We start from the raw sequence: 14,864 nt of genomic DNA, 5'->3' as shown, positions 1-14,864 counted from the left end.
GAGAAGGAATTCTTATACTCTAAAGACCAGGGCTAGGAGAAATGGGTAGAAGTTGGTTCATGTCTTTCAGAAGTGTTCAGGCAGTTGTCAGGCACTGAAATGGGAGCAAGGCTGCGTGCTATCTGTGAAGTCTTCATCTCCCACCCAGGAGACACAGAATAATGACAATACTGGTTCCGTTATAAGGCAATGTGCCAGGCACTGCCATAAGCAGTCTGCAGGGGGTGTGCTGCTTATCCTCACCCCCAAGCCTGGCACTGCGTCTCCATCTTCGTAGCATGAGCAAGGGGTCTGATGAGAGGAGCATCACTGCAGTTAGTCCGTGGGCTGTGAAGGACAGAGTGGTGAGCTCTGCCAAGGGGTCTAGAATGAGCTCGAGGCGAGGTGGCCTGAGCTTGCCCTAAAGGATGAGGAGGAACCATGTCAGGATGGAACCGGGTAGCCCCATCTGCTCAAAACTTAGTCCAACACCCTCCAGCACCCCATCTGGTCCAGGCCACCCTTGTCTCCCACCTGGACCACTGCAGTGGCCTCCTCCATGCCCTCCCTGCAGCCTCCACCCACTGTAGGCTCACCACCGCGCAGAGCCAGGGTGGCCCTGGAGGGGCGTGCCCTCCTATCTCTAAACACCCCCAGACTGCATCTTATTCAAGCAGGAGGCAGCAGCCTGCCAGACCCTGTGTGACTTCCCCCTGCGGCCTCTCGGGTCCTGCCCTCTCCTTCTCACCCCCGCCCTGGCCATGCTTGCTCCTGGCTGCCCTCGGCCCTGCCAGCACACGCCACCTCCAGGGCCTTTGCACCTGCAGTGTGCTCTGCCTATATCTTCTCCCAGAAAGCGCGGGGCTCCTGCCTCACTTCCTCCCAGGTGCTGCCATGGCAGGCCACCCCCCACCTTGGGTAATACAGTGCTAACCCTCGCCTTGCCCCATCCGCCCCATGCTGCTTTGCTTTCCTCTGAACCACTTATTACGGCGTGGCACATTGTCTCTGTGTCTGTGGTATAGAACATGTTATACGGCAGGCTGCAGTCCATGGGGTCGCAAAGAGTCCAACATGACTGAGCAGCTAACACTTTCACCTTCAATCAGCTTTCATTCACTCTATTACATTATGTTGTATTCTGTTGTATATTGCTCATCAGTTTACTTTCTATCCCCAAGATTCAGAGGCAGCCTTTGTTTCATTCTCTGACTCATCACCAGCACCTAGATGTTTCCAAGGGGGATGGCCTCATCAGGTGGGATCTGAGTCTGACTGTTGTGAGAATTGAGTGGTTATCAGCACTGATCCTCCAGGCAACACTGCTTTGTCAAGCAATGAGCTCCTGGAACTGCCACTATTGGGGCCTCACACGGGCTTTCCAGGTGGCACTGGTGGTGAAGAAACTACCTGCAATGGAGGAGATGTGGGTTGGATCCCTGGGTTGGGAAGATCCCCTGGAGGAGGAAATGGCAACCCACTCCAGTATTCTTGCCTGGAGAATCCCATGAACAGAGGAGCCTGGCAGGCTACAGTCCACAGGGTCAGAAAGAGTCAGACATGACGGAAGTGACTCAGCACACACGCATGCCAGGGACTACAGCACAGAGAGTCTCTGAAAGGACATTCAAAGCCCTGTTTGTGTCCTGAGAAATGATTCCTAAACTGCCTAGCTCCTTTCCAGCACTGTAAGGCCAGCAGAGACCTGACAGAGTTGGGATCATTGAAACATTAGGCATGTGGAAAAAGTCATAGTTGAGCACTTTCAGCTGGTGGCCTCAGCAGCTTAGTCACTCTAGAGAGACTTTGGCCATCCTGAGTTGCCTCCTCAAGAGGGCCTGCCACCTTTTGGAAAGCAGGGAGGCCTGGTGTATTTGAGCTGGGGCTAGGGCATCCTCTGTCGAGGGCTGTGCCGGTCACCTTTTGCTGCAGTGATGAACGACCCCAGAATCTCAGTGGCATACCACAGCATCATGTATGACAGAGCCCAGTGGTGGGGCAGCCCCTGTATTGGACCTGCTGTTCTCACAGAGAACAGAGAGAGAAAGAGAGAGCAGAAAGAGAGAGAGAGAGATAAGCCACAGAGTCACCCAAAGCTTCTGCTGGAATGTGGCCTGCTTCGTGTCCATCACACCTGAACAAAGATGGCCTAAGACAGCAGGATGGAGATGTAGGGACAGTAACAGTCTGACATGGGGAGTGGGGTCAGAAGGGTTTCTGTGCTGAGAAGACCACTGAACCACTCTACTCAGACAGCTCTGATAGTCTGGAATTGTCTCCAAACCCAACTGCAAAGCTGCGTCTGCCTCCTTCCCTCCCACAGCAGGCCCGCGATCCCGTGATCTATCTGGAAGGCCTTTTGTCCTCTCACCGTCTTGTCTTTCTCCGGGCAGGTGGGTGGCAGGCCCGTGGAGCCCCTGCTCAGCGACCTGTGAGAAGGGCATCCAGCACCGGGAAGTGACCTGCGTGTACCAGCTGCAGAATGGCACACACGTTGCCACCCGGCCCCTCTACTGCCCCGTGCCCCGGCCATCGCCAGTGCAGAGCTGCGAGGGCCAGGACTGCCTGTCCATCTGGGAAGCATCGGAGTGGTCACAGGTGGGTGCCTGGGCTGCCCTCAGTGCTGAGACCATCATCAGGGCCCCGGAGCCTTATCTGCAGGGACCCCAAAATGGCCCCTTTCCCTCCGTGCTGTTTGTGACACATCCCGAGGAATATCCTCACCAGACCCTGGAGCAGCTCAAAGCTTTGTTCTGGGTCACATACTCTCAAATTCCATCTGATGTTTCAACATGGCCAAAAAACCATGGGTAGTGTATTTTTTATAATATATATCACAGTACTGTTTGGTTTGTTTGTTGTGAGAATTCTCTTGTAAATATAGATGGAAGGATGGATAGTTGGATGGATAGGTAGATGGGTAGACAAATAGATACCTTTTCATCTCTTTTGCGTGCTCTGTAACTACAGGGAGGTTAGGTTGGGAAAGTGCTTTCAAAGACTTCCCTTCAGCTCCATGGCAGTCTTGGCAGGTGGATGCTGGGAGAGACAGCTTTTAGTGTGTGAGTTGGGGTCACAAATCTCATGACACGTAACATTTTGGAAAGAGGTCAATTAAGCCTCAAGTTTTAACTTTGAAGACTGATCCTGGAAATATCCTATCTTTGGTAATATCATCCTTCAAGGCTTTGCAGTGAACTTGCATTAATGGTTTTGATTGTTTGGCTATAAAACAAACAAACCAAAAAAATAGCTGAATAAAGGGCATGCTTTCCTGAGGTCTTCCATCAGACGTGTTCTAGGAAAGTCAGAAGGGCTAAATCCAAGACACTCTTCAGTGTGGAAAGTATTTTTAAAGTTCCTTTTTATTGCCAAACAGTTGGAATTATTTTGAATAAGAAAGTATTCAGCCCATTTTTAATGAAGGAAAAGTCTGCTCTTGGGCGGCTGAGTTTACTTTTTAGGCAGATCCTGACATGTACCTGTTCAAAGAGGGGAGGTTTTCACCTACCCTTTAAGATATTTTAGGGAAAGGACAGAGTTTAAATTTTTTTTAATTTTTTCTCTTAACATGTACTAGGTTAAGAAGTTTAACATTCAGTAGGCTTTTAGGGAGGGTAATTGGAAAGCTAGGGGCAGGTATGTAGTCTTCCTTGCCATGAGCTTAGGGCCTTGATCACCTGCTTCTTGATCCGAATAAGATCTATGTTTTAATCAGACCAAAACCATAAATTTTCCACCTATAGGACTCTTACCAGGAAAAAAAAAAATGCCTCTTACCAAAATAAACAAGCCTGATATAATCAACTATCATTATAGTATTGAAGAAGTCTATTTTGGAAAGTGTAAGACAGTTGGAGCAAGATTTAAAGAAATTTCTCCATCTCTGTTTCTGTATCTGTGTGTTGCCTGATGCTAATCCTGAAATAGTATCCACACCAATCAGTCTAATTCTGCCTCAGCCAAGGCTCAAAATGCTTCTTTCTAAACATTTGATGCAGGATCAAATCTTTCCTCCCTGAGATGCTCACAAAATTGGTATCCTTACCACTTTACCACATATGGAAGTCCCTCTAACACTTCTTCTTCTGGAAACAAATGGGTTTAAATTTCTAGTGGGTAAGTTTTTGTTGCTGGGCTTGCTTGTATTCAGCTGGCAGTGTTGACCACTGGCACCAGGAGTCCCCAGCTTCTTCCCCACTTCATCAGAATAAGGAACAAATATTAAAAGGAAGCAAAAGGTAGCAACTGTCTCCTGTCTTTGACTTCTGATTCGCACCCCTGGGTCAGAAACCAAGAGAGAAACTGAACATCACCCTCCCAGGTCCCTTTGCAGGGTGACCCCAGCCTGCAGCAGTGCCCTCCCTAAAGGCTTTTCCACCAACAGGCTGCTGGTCAAAAGGGGCCAGACCCAGGATTTGGTCAAGAAGTGGGCTTGGTGTTGAGTGTTTGAAATTCAAGGGACGAGGCAAGGAACGCAGAGTAGAGAGAGACAAAGCAGGAACTCAGGCAGAAGTGGTGAGTAGGCCCCTAGTTGCAGAAGGAGCCAATGGTGTGGGTGCTGGTACCAGGGAGCAGCCCGTGAGGCAGATGGTGAGAATGGAGTTGCTGAATTGGTCGGAAGGCGAGCCCTTTAACACAATAACCCAGGGTCCCTGGCCCCACGCCTCCTGCCCCAGGAGGCCTGTGCGTAAAGCCTGCCAGGGACTGACTCCTTGCATCTGAAGTCCCTTTAAAACCCACACGCAAGATCAAATGCAAGTGCTCTTCCAACCCCCTGCCCCTCAATGATACCATAATGACCTGTGAAACGTGTATTTCTTCTAAAACAAACCAGTTTAAATTCGTCTCAAAAAAGTAAATAAAGAAAACAAGAATAGGACCTTCAGATGGAGAGCTAGGTTGAATTCATAGGAAAAATAAAACTAGATAACATTTTGAGATAAATATTAATAACAAATATAAAGAACGACATTTGTCCTTTATGTGCATTTTTCCAGTGAACGTAGGGGAACTTGTGAAAAGTGAAGTTTGTTGTAGCTCAAGAAAAATCACTCTGTACCCTCTCAATCACGCAAGTGTGAGAACCGAAGTTAGAGTTGTTGGGGCTCCACTCGTGCTTCTGCGGTTGGTGGGAGCCCCACCCAGCTGTTGGGAGGGAGTCCCCTCCAGATCTCCCAGGTCTCTTCGTGTCTGTGCATTGGACAGAACCCGGCCTTCAGCCACCATCTCTGCCGGCTGTGTTTTGTCTCCATGGTGGGGACTGGGCTTCCCCACACGGCGACCAGAGGGTGGGCTCCCCAGATTCCCCGACCAGGTCACCTCTGCTTGCTGATCAAGTCAGTTGTGTCTCCCAGGGTCAAGGGTCCTCTCTTCCTCATGCTTTGTGGTTTGTTTTTTTCTTCCCCAAACTCGTTTATTTTTAACTGAAGGAGAATTGCTTCACAATATTGCGTTGGCCTCTGGTGTCCGTCCACCTGAGTCAGCCACGGGTATACGTGTGTCCCTCCCTCTTCAACCTCCCCACCACCTCCCACCCCTCCCACCCCTCTTACAGAGCCAGGGTTTGAGTTCCCTCATGCTTTGTTTTGAGATGGGTAAGAATTCACTCGTGTCAGCCAGGCACCAGCCAATCTCCAGCCCAGAGGGTAGGGCTGGGAATCTCCCAACTGGGCTCCAGACCACCCCCCCAGGTCTGCCTCTTCTGTGCCTTGTCACCTCTCCAGCTCTGTTCCTGTTTCCATGGCTCTTGCTGCCTAGGGGTGTGGGAAACTGAGGATTCACACGTCACTCCTCTGTTTGGGTCCCCTGCCCACACCATCTCTTCCTATGTGTCCCAGGAAGTAAAATAGCACAGGGAGCATTACCCTGTTACCATTCTTGGTGTTCCCATGAAACCCAGGGGCTTGCCAGGCACCTTCTGTGAGAGTCACTGGGGGCTTTGCTCTCCATCTCCTTCCCCCCTGCCACCCCTGAACTGGTGCCTTTACTCCAGAATGGCTCAGGCCAAGCACAGGACCTGGAGGCCAGCTGGGAGGACCTGAGTAGGACCATGTGCATAAGACTCAAGAAGGCCAGGAGCTTTTCAAGGACAGAAAATAGCATCCTCATCCTTGCATCCTCAGTGCTGGGGCTGGCACCTGGTAGGCACTTAACAGGTGTGGATGGACCTGACTGGATTGGACTGGATTCAGTCTCCGAGTGGTGTCTTGCAGTGTTCAGCCAGCTGTGGCAAAGGCACACAGAAACGGACTGTGACGTGCACCAACTCCCAAGGAAAATGTGATGCGTCCACTAGGCCGAGAGCCGAGGAGCCCTGTGAGGACTACTCCGGCTGCTACGAGTGGAAAACCGGGAGCTGGTCCAAGGTGAGTACGGTGCCTGCTCATCCATCCCGCCCAGGAAGTGGAGGTGACTCAAGGGGCTCAGCCCTCTCACCGTGGGCCCCAGTTCAACCAGATGGTCCCAGTCTCACCAGCTGAATTCACTTTCTCTCCCAACTCCACACCTGCTGGTGAACCCATACGGGGTCCATTTAGAAGGGCCCTGAGAACCCCCAAAGCAGGAAAGAGTGCCAAGGGGACCCATGCATCCTGCAAGAGGGCTTGGTCACCAGCCATTGAGAGAGCCTCCTCAGCAGTTGGGAGTCTGTCCCCAGGCAGACACAGAGGCGCTGTGGGCAGACAGAGCATCATTGTCCCCAGGGCCCTTGGGCGAGGGCTGGACGACGCTTGAGGGGAAAGCACAGGGCCCTGGGGTGAGGAAAGGAGGCCCATCTCCCAGAGCCTCAGGGCAGGGGAGTTCAACAGCATTCAAGTGAATGAAAGTTCCTTGCTAGCTATTCCTTTATTCATTCATCTGATATCCTTGACCCATACCCAAGATGGATACCACTGTCACCCCAAGAACCTTCCATGAGTGTTCTAGAATCTTCTTCCAAACAATGTAATGTTTCTCCTGTCTGATTTTCTGATGAAAATTTCCAGTGAGAACCTGGAGCGTGTTTGTTTCCTTTTGGTCTCAGTAACTGGAAGCTCCCCATTTGCTTCCGTTGATATCTATGCTCAAAGGCTGTATGCTGGTGGGAACAGTTTAGAATTGATTGCTGCTGCTAAGTCGCTTCAGTCGTGTCCGACTCTGTGTGACCCCATAGGCAGCCCACCAGGCTCCCCCATCCCTGGGATTCTCCAGGCAAGAACACTGGAGTTGGTTGCCATTTGCTTCTGTAATGCATGAAAGTGAAAGGTCAAAGTGAAGTCGCTCAGTCATGTCCGACTCTTAGCGACCCCATGGACTGCAGCCCACCAGGCTCCTCCGTCCATGGGGTTTTCCAGGCAAGAGTACTGGAGTGGGGTGCCATTGCCTTGCCCAAAAATTGATTGCTAACAGTTAAAAAATGGGAAATTTCACCTGGCAATGTGGATTTGGGCCTTTCTATGGAAATCTGGCAACCTGGCCTCCTTCTGCACATGGCCTTCGTGACCTGGGGCCTAGCAGGGGCTGTTGTGTCTCCCCAGGCTCCTCCAGGCACTTTGGGATTTAATTTACCTGTCTGGCCAGGCAGAATAGCATTGTCTGGACTCCATATCTCCAGGTGTGAATTAGAATAAAGCTGTCGTTATTCGAAGGGTCCTTGTGGTCACATCCTGAATGCAGCCTGTACCACTAAAGGGCAACTCCTGTGGTCACGGGTGTCCCCAGGCAGGAGGAGAGGTGAGGAAGGATCGGCTGGGCCTTGGGGGTCTGGGGCCCCAGCCTTGGTTCCTCTGTGCAGTGACCCCTGCACCAGCAGCCCTCTGCCGTGCTGATCCCTGCGTAACAGAAGAAGGGGCAGAGGTGCAGATTGGTTAAGCGACTTGGCCCCGGCTCTCTGACAGAGTCCAGGCTCCTGAGCCCCAGTTCAGAGCTCCATCACCGGGTGGACACACAGTGGGGTCCCAGGTCCCTGTGGTGGGTGCTCTGTGGACCGGCCTTGCCAGAGCTTCTGATCACTCTGGATTTGAGGACCAGATGGATGTTTTGTTTTCCTGAGTGCCATAAGCTCCTCAGGAGCAGCAGAATGTCCAAAGATGGATGTGAAGAATGCTGAGGACCTCAGCTCAGCACTTGGCCACTCCTTGGCTGAGGACATGAGCACACATTCTGGCAAACTGCCCCCACACAGCCCACTGCACATGGCTTCCAGGGAAGTAGAGCCTTTAGCTTGCCTTCACCCTCCTAGCCAAGCCATGAAGCATAACGCCTCTGGCCTTCCAGACACTAAGATATTAGAAGGTTGCAGTGCCTACTTTCTGCCACAGCCAGCTTGATCAGCTGGGCAGTGAGAACAAGAGAGACTAAGGGGATGTACAGGGCCTTTGTCCAGGGCTGGCATCCAATGGCTTCGGATTGGTGTGCATCCAGCCTTTGGGGCAAGCCCTGGACTGGTGCCAGCCACTCATCCCCAGCAGGTCTGGCCAGAGCCAGGGCTCAGGGCAGGCTCATTCTTCCCAGCCGAGAACTATAGGGACGCTGACTTGGAAGGTAGCATGTGTGTGTTTGTGTGCGCACATGTGTGTGCACACACTGAAAACAAGGGTTGGTGGGAATGGTGACCGCATAGACCTGAACCGTGTATGCGTGTGTGTGTGTGCATGTGTGTGTGCACACACTGGAAACAAGATGGTGGGGATAGCCACACATAGACCTGAACCAGAGACCCCCACCCCAACTGTTTGCTCACCCCTACCCCCTTCCGCAGCTGCCACCTCTGAGTGCTCTGGCACACGCCTCCCTCCTCCTTCCCAGCACAGGAGAAGAGATCCGCCTATTGCTTTCCTGTGTCTGCTCTGGAGACGTGGGAAGGATACGAGTCCCATGGGCCCCTCATTCTCACTCACTGGGTGACCACGCTGATGGAAATAGATTCCAGGGGATGATGGTCCCCTAACATTTTCACTTGTTCAGCCTGGATTTGCTTTTTGATTGATAGGTTATTTTTGAAGTGAAGTCGCTCAGTCGTGTCCGACTCTTTGCGACCCCATGGACTGTAGCCTACCAGCTTCCTCAACCCATGAGATATTGCTAGGCAAGAGTACTGGAGTGGGTTGCCCTTTCCTTCTCCAGGGGATCATCCCAACCCAGGAATTGAACCCAGGTCTCCGGCACTGCAGGCAGACGCTTTACTGTCTGAGTCGTCCCACAATTGGACTCTGATGAACTTTGAATCCAGTCGTTGTGGGTAACCCTCCTCTAACCAGCATCCAGACCTCCCACATGCCAGACTTTGAAGGCAGCAAACAAGTTGCCCAGAAGGAAAGTGGAAAGAAGTCCGAGCACTGTTAGGCCCCCAGTGCAGCGTGTCTGGTTGCTTTGACATCTTCCTTCCAAGAAGCCTCCCATCACTTGACCTAGAGGTGCTGCTGAGAAAGATGAGCCTGTCTCCAGGGAGGTGATGGATGGGCCAGCCCAAGGACAGGTCGCAGGTACCATCCTGCACTTCCTGAAGTGAGCAGGACCAAGCATCCATTCCTCCAGCTGGGTGAGGGGGCCTGAGAGCCGCACCCAGAGCCTGGCTGAGGCAGGGTGGGCTTGGAGGTCATTCGGGCCCCCTTCCCCTCCCCCATCTTCAGCAAATGGCTGAACCCTAACCAGAGACCTATCCAAAAACCTGCTTCACTTTCCCAGCCCTGTGGAGGGCATTATTACCGCTCTGCTCTGTTTGGAAACTGCCCTGCAGCTGCCTGCCCTGCTGGGATGTAAGCTATTTCCAGATCTGTGGGAATCATTGTGTTCTCCCACTAAATGCTGGGCCTACATCTTCAACCTGGTGGTAGAATGAACGAGGGGTGGGGAGTGGGGGTGCGGAAGAAAGGGCCCCTGAAACTGGGAAAGGCAGGAATCACATTTATTTCTAGAGCAGCGTGACTTTTGATCAAAAGTTGAGATGTTACAGTTTCAAGACCAGAGGCGTGAATCACCACTGAAATAATTAGAAACAAATTATTCCAGAGGGATTATAATAGATGGAGTTTTAATGAAGACCACTGACTCTAAGAGTACGTTCCCTTTTACCAAAAAGATCAAAGTGGTCATTGACTTCCTGGTGCTGGTGGAGGCGCCCTGGAAGGGGCTGGCCTGACTTGAGGCCGTGGTGGTGCCCCAGGTGTGCTGCTCACGCCTGAGCCCTAGCACATCCCAGAGGCCGTGGGAGACCAAATGAAGCTGTAAAAACGCACGTGCCTGCAGTCGCAGAGCCCCGGGAAGAAGTCAGGGAGAGCGTCTCATTCAAACAGGGCCATGTCGGTGCCCTCCCAGAACAGCAGGAAGATACCTCTGGGGTTGTGGGCAGAGGGATGGGAGCTAGAGTTCCGTGGCCTTAGAAACAGACAGACCTTGTGTCATGAGGGGGCTTGTTCCAGAGAGCACTTCTGAAGCCTGCACTTCCTGTGCTGGGGCCTGACGGCTCCCCCAACCCTGCAAGGCTGGCCTGCGGAGCCACTATTGGTGTAGGCCTGCAGCCAAGTTCAGCGTGGTTCAACCAGCTCCTGTTGTGTGCCAGTCTGTGCTGGGCACTGAAGGGACAAGATGGACAGTGCCCAGGAGATCCAGGAGACAGAGAGCCAGCTACAGGTGCTAGGCCACCCTGAGTCCCCTGGCAGTATGAACACAGCCCCTGCCGGGGGGCAGCCCTGAATGGAGTGCTAGTGGAGAGTGATGCTGCTTCTGCTGGGACCATTGACCGTGGTCCTGACATTCACCAGGTCTCTAGAATTTACAAAGCATTTGCACTCACATTCTCTCATTTGACCCTATCCCCATTTTACAGGTAAAGAAACTGAGGCTCAGCGTAGTGATGTGAGATTTTTTTCTGGAGGTCACATAACTAGAAAATGGCAGGGCTAAGAGTCCAGTCCTTGCCTTCTGGTTCTTAATCTGCCTTTCCTTTAAATGTATAATAATGTCAGAGGCTTGGGTTTTTAATTTGAAATGGGAAGGAGATGAACTATTATATGCCTCAGATCTAACCAACATAGTCATAAGCTTGTTGTAAAGCCAAGTATTTATCCACTCTCTCTCCAACTCATCAATCAAAACCTGCTCTCCCCAGGGTTTTGTATTAGTCATTTACACTGTAGTATAAATCTGTTGTCTCTACAGATGATCATGCATGTCGTCTCCCTTTATTTGTAAAATAAGCAGTTGAGTCCTAATTAAAAGAAACTTGAGCATCCAAGAGCAGGCATGAGAGGCACTGGAGACACCTGGGCCCTTTTCTGGGATGTGTGAAACTGTATAATACAGACAGCCAGCACTCTGCAAGCAGGTGAAAGTGAAAGAGTTGCTCAGTTGTGTGTGACTCTTTGCGACCCCATGGACCATAGCCCACCAGGCTCCTCTGTCCTCGGGATTCTCCAGGCAAGAATACTGGAGCGGGTTGCCGTGTCCTCCTCCAGGGGAGCTTCTCAACCCAGGGATCGAACTTGAGTCCCTTAACATCTCCTGCATTGGCAGGTGGGTTCTTTACCCCTAGCACCATCTGGGAAACCCACAAAAGGTAGTTGCTCAGTCATGTCAGACTCTTGGCGACCCCAGGACTGTAGATCATAAAGCTCCTCTGTCCGTGGAATTCTCCAGGCAAGGCTGCTGGAGGGGGTAGCCATTCCATTCTCCAGGGGATCTTCCCGACCTAGGGATCGAACCCAGGTCACCTGCATTGTAGGCGAGTTCTTTACCATTTGAGGCACAAGGGAAGCCCTGCAGACAGGGATCAGGAAGTCCTCCATCCCACGCTGCTCTCAGGAGTGTAGGCAGCAGTGGAAGGAGAGTCGCCAGGCGTCGGTGCTTTTCTGAGTGGGCAGGAGGGAGGGGGGTAGACTCCCCCTTGGTCTGGAGCATTTTGTCAGCAGGAGCAGAGCTGGCCACTGGGTCATGAAGTTAAAGAAAAGTCCATGGCCCACACCTGCTCAGATGAGAGAGAAGAACTTGTGTAGGGCAGCAGGGTCCCTGGAATTGCCAGGTGAGGCGCCTGCATGGGAGTGAACTGAATGCAGCTGACCCTTGTTCAACGCTGGTCTGAACTGCAGGGTCCACTTATACCCAGATATTTTCCAACAGTCAATACTGCAGTGTACGTGGTCCAGGTGGCATCCTCGGCTCAGAGGAACTGAGGACTTGGGGGAATAACCCACGTTGTTCAAGGGTCAGCTGTAGTCTGAAGGCCTCTGCCTTTGCCCCCTCTGTCCCCCTGCTGTCCTTAGTTCACCTTTGGGCTTCCTCAGATCAGCCTCCTTTGTGTGGAATCAGAGGTCAGAGAGAGGGGGTGCCTGCCTCACATGCCAACCTAGGTTTTAACCATAGACCTGGCCACTGAATCAGAGAAGCTGCCATCCCTAAAAAACATTTCAGTGTTGACACACGCTGTCAGCGACCTCAGAGCAGGGCACCTCTGCAGGGCAACACGGGCACATCCCTGCTCTCCCGATGCCATAACCTTGAAGCAGAGTCATCCTTTGTCAGATGGCGTCAGGGGTGCCCACCTCCTAGAGCATCCACATAAGGCACCTAAGACACTGGCTTGGGCATTTTTATCATCGTCATCTTCATCATCATTATCCAGGACACCCAGGGCTCTCATCTCTGGTCCGAATCATGTGTCTTCTAAACTATTTATGCCTTAGGAGATGAGTTCTTTGAATGTGGTTTGAACCCCATGAAACAGCGTGTGCTCTGACCTGGGGCTCTGCGTGAGGACAGCGTGGCTTGGGGCAGGAGACAGCTGTGCAGCATTTGCTGGGCATCTGGGCCATCCTCTGTAGGAGGGGTGGATGGCCTTTTTAACAGTCGCTGAGGAGCTGGGAGAGCTCGGTCACCACACTGGTGGCAGCTTCTGCCCAGGGGGGAACAGTGAGCCAGCCCCTGCGGCCCACTCTGTGCTCACAGCGCCCGGCTGGAGCAAGAAGCAAGAGCTCTTGGGACAACCCGTCCTTGGAGGTCACGGGGGTGACCTCGGCCTTCTGGGTCCCATAGTGTCCCAAACAGAACCTGTAGGTCAGCAGGCTGCAAATTCAGAGACGGGGGGAACCCAAAGCTAAGGCTGAGGTTAGGATTCAAGGATTCGAGGATTTCAAAAACAGTTTGAAAGAGGAACGTGTGTGTGTGTGTGTGTGTGAGAGAGAGAAAGCATTTCTAGTTTCAAGGCAGGAGCAAAGATGGTGGGGATTTTCATCATTGTTTAGACGTGCTATTTCAAGTTTCAACAGCTTCTGAGGTTTTTATGGTTCATGCCAAGGCTGGGGGAAATCTGTCAAAATATCTTGACATTTTACCATCCCAGGGCCTTTTAGACACAAGCAGAAAATGGAGTTGCTGTAAGGGGACTCCTTCTGCAGCCCCGTCACTGTCCTGCCCTTCAGAGGATGGCTCGGTGAGAGCATGGTGCGGGCACCCCGTGACGCGAGGGTTCATCCTTGCACAAGTGCACACTCACCCCATCTCCTGCTCACCCCAGAGCCTGTGTCAGGAGCCCTTGCCCGTCCCCCACTCTGTAGGATCCAGTGCTTGTGTACGCACGTGTTTTCCTCTTCCCCAGATCTTTACAACTTCCTTTAGCTGATTCTCACAACATCGCTTTCTGATCTGGTGTCATGTATGGTCCTGATGTCACAGCTGGGAGGAGTGGAGAGGAGCTCGCCCCGGTGAAGGTGTCCTGGAGCCGGGCCCCTGGTGGTGAGAGGCCTGGTCCCGCCCTGCGGGGAGGAGTGTTCGGGAGGCGTGCAGGCCTCCGTGCAGCAGCTGGGTGGGGGCCTGGGGCTGCATCGCAGGAGGATGTGGATGCTCTGAGCCTTGCGCTCTGCCTCCCTGAAGGCAGTGCTGTGCCCTGCGGACCCCATTCCTGCAGTTGGGACATGGTGATTCTGCACCTGCTGTGTTCTGAGTGCCTCCCCACCCCTACTGGCCATTAGCATGAAGATTAAGGAGGACTCACGAGAATGGGTATGAGCCTCATGCCCAGCACCGGCAGGCGGGCGGGCAGAGTGGGCCCTGCCGCTCTTCTGCTGCCAACCCCACCAGCGTCGTCATCATCGCCACCCACAGGATGGGTGGCAGGCCCCCGGCCTTGTGTGTGGTGGGCCGCTGCAGGCACTGCTGGAGATGGGGCCTGGGGGTCTGCACACACTCAGGCCATCTGGAAGGAGCTTTTCCGGCGGGTTTATGACTGTTTTTTCTGCCTTGGCTTCCCAAGGCTTGGGGAGCCACATTAAATGTTAATGTCAAGAGTGGCTTGAAATGACTACCCAACAGTGACAGAGTGCTTCACAAAAGACCAGATCTGCTTTTTATAGACCTGTTTGCTTAGTTTTTAAAAGCCTAAAAAATGGCTTCACAGTGATGCCTGGGGCTAATTCGATGCTATCAGGAGACACTGCTGTCTCCTGGCCGTTTACTTTAAACAGTGGCTGAGCAGAGGCCTACAGAGATGAGAGTCATCATCTGTGCCTGTTACCCTTAATGTCACGAGCTCAGGTTACAGGGGGATGCAGCCCTGCAGCCTCTCTGGAATCACGTGCGTCTTCGGGGCCAAGTCACCCTCTAACTGTGCTCCTGCATGCCATGTGGCCGCGCTGCCCGATCATTGCCGAGAGCCAGGCAAATGTGGATGTCTGCACCTGCTAAGTGGGCCAGTGACTCAGGGCACCTTCCCAGGCTCCAGGGACCCCTGGCCAGCTCTCTCTGCTTTTAGACCTGTGCTTGCTGTTGTTAACAATAGTAGCGGCACTTGCCTATCCGAGACTCCCTGCCAGGCACCTGTTCTAAGCTGTCTTTAACCCTGGATATCATCCTACAAGAAAGGTTTTATTATCCTCAAGCTACAAATAAAGACGCCAGGGCTCATATAGGTGAAG

At 52.5% G+C, this 14,864-nt stretch overlaps 1 protein-coding gene across 1 annotated transcript in view; it reads left to right on the top strand.

Annotated features, from left to right (window-relative positions):
* Positions 1 to 14,864, top strand: part of ADAMTS17 (ADAM metallopeptidase with thrombospondin type 1 motif 17) — a 395,327-nt gene that overhangs the window by 368,497 nt on the left and 11,966 nt on the right. The window contains exons 20-21 of the mRNA XM_040257013.1: positions 2,373 to 2,577; positions 6,195 to 6,347. Coding sequence (XP_040112947.1) covers positions 2,373 to 2,577; positions 6,195 to 6,347 — 358 coding nt within the window. The remainder of the gene's footprint in view (positions 1 to 2,372; positions 2,578 to 6,194; positions 6,348 to 14,864) is intronic.

This window comes from Oryx dammah, unplaced genomic scaffold (genome assembly GCF_014754425.2).
Source record: "Oryx dammah isolate SB20612 unplaced genomic scaffold, SCBI_Odam_1.1 HiC_scaffold_16, whole genome shotgun sequence".
NCBI classification, from domain to species: domain Eukaryota; kingdom Metazoa; phylum Chordata; class Mammalia; order Artiodactyla; family Bovidae; genus Oryx; species Oryx dammah.
The sequence above is the reverse complement of the archived record's forward strand: the minus strand, read 5'-3'. Positions and strand labels throughout refer to the sequence as shown.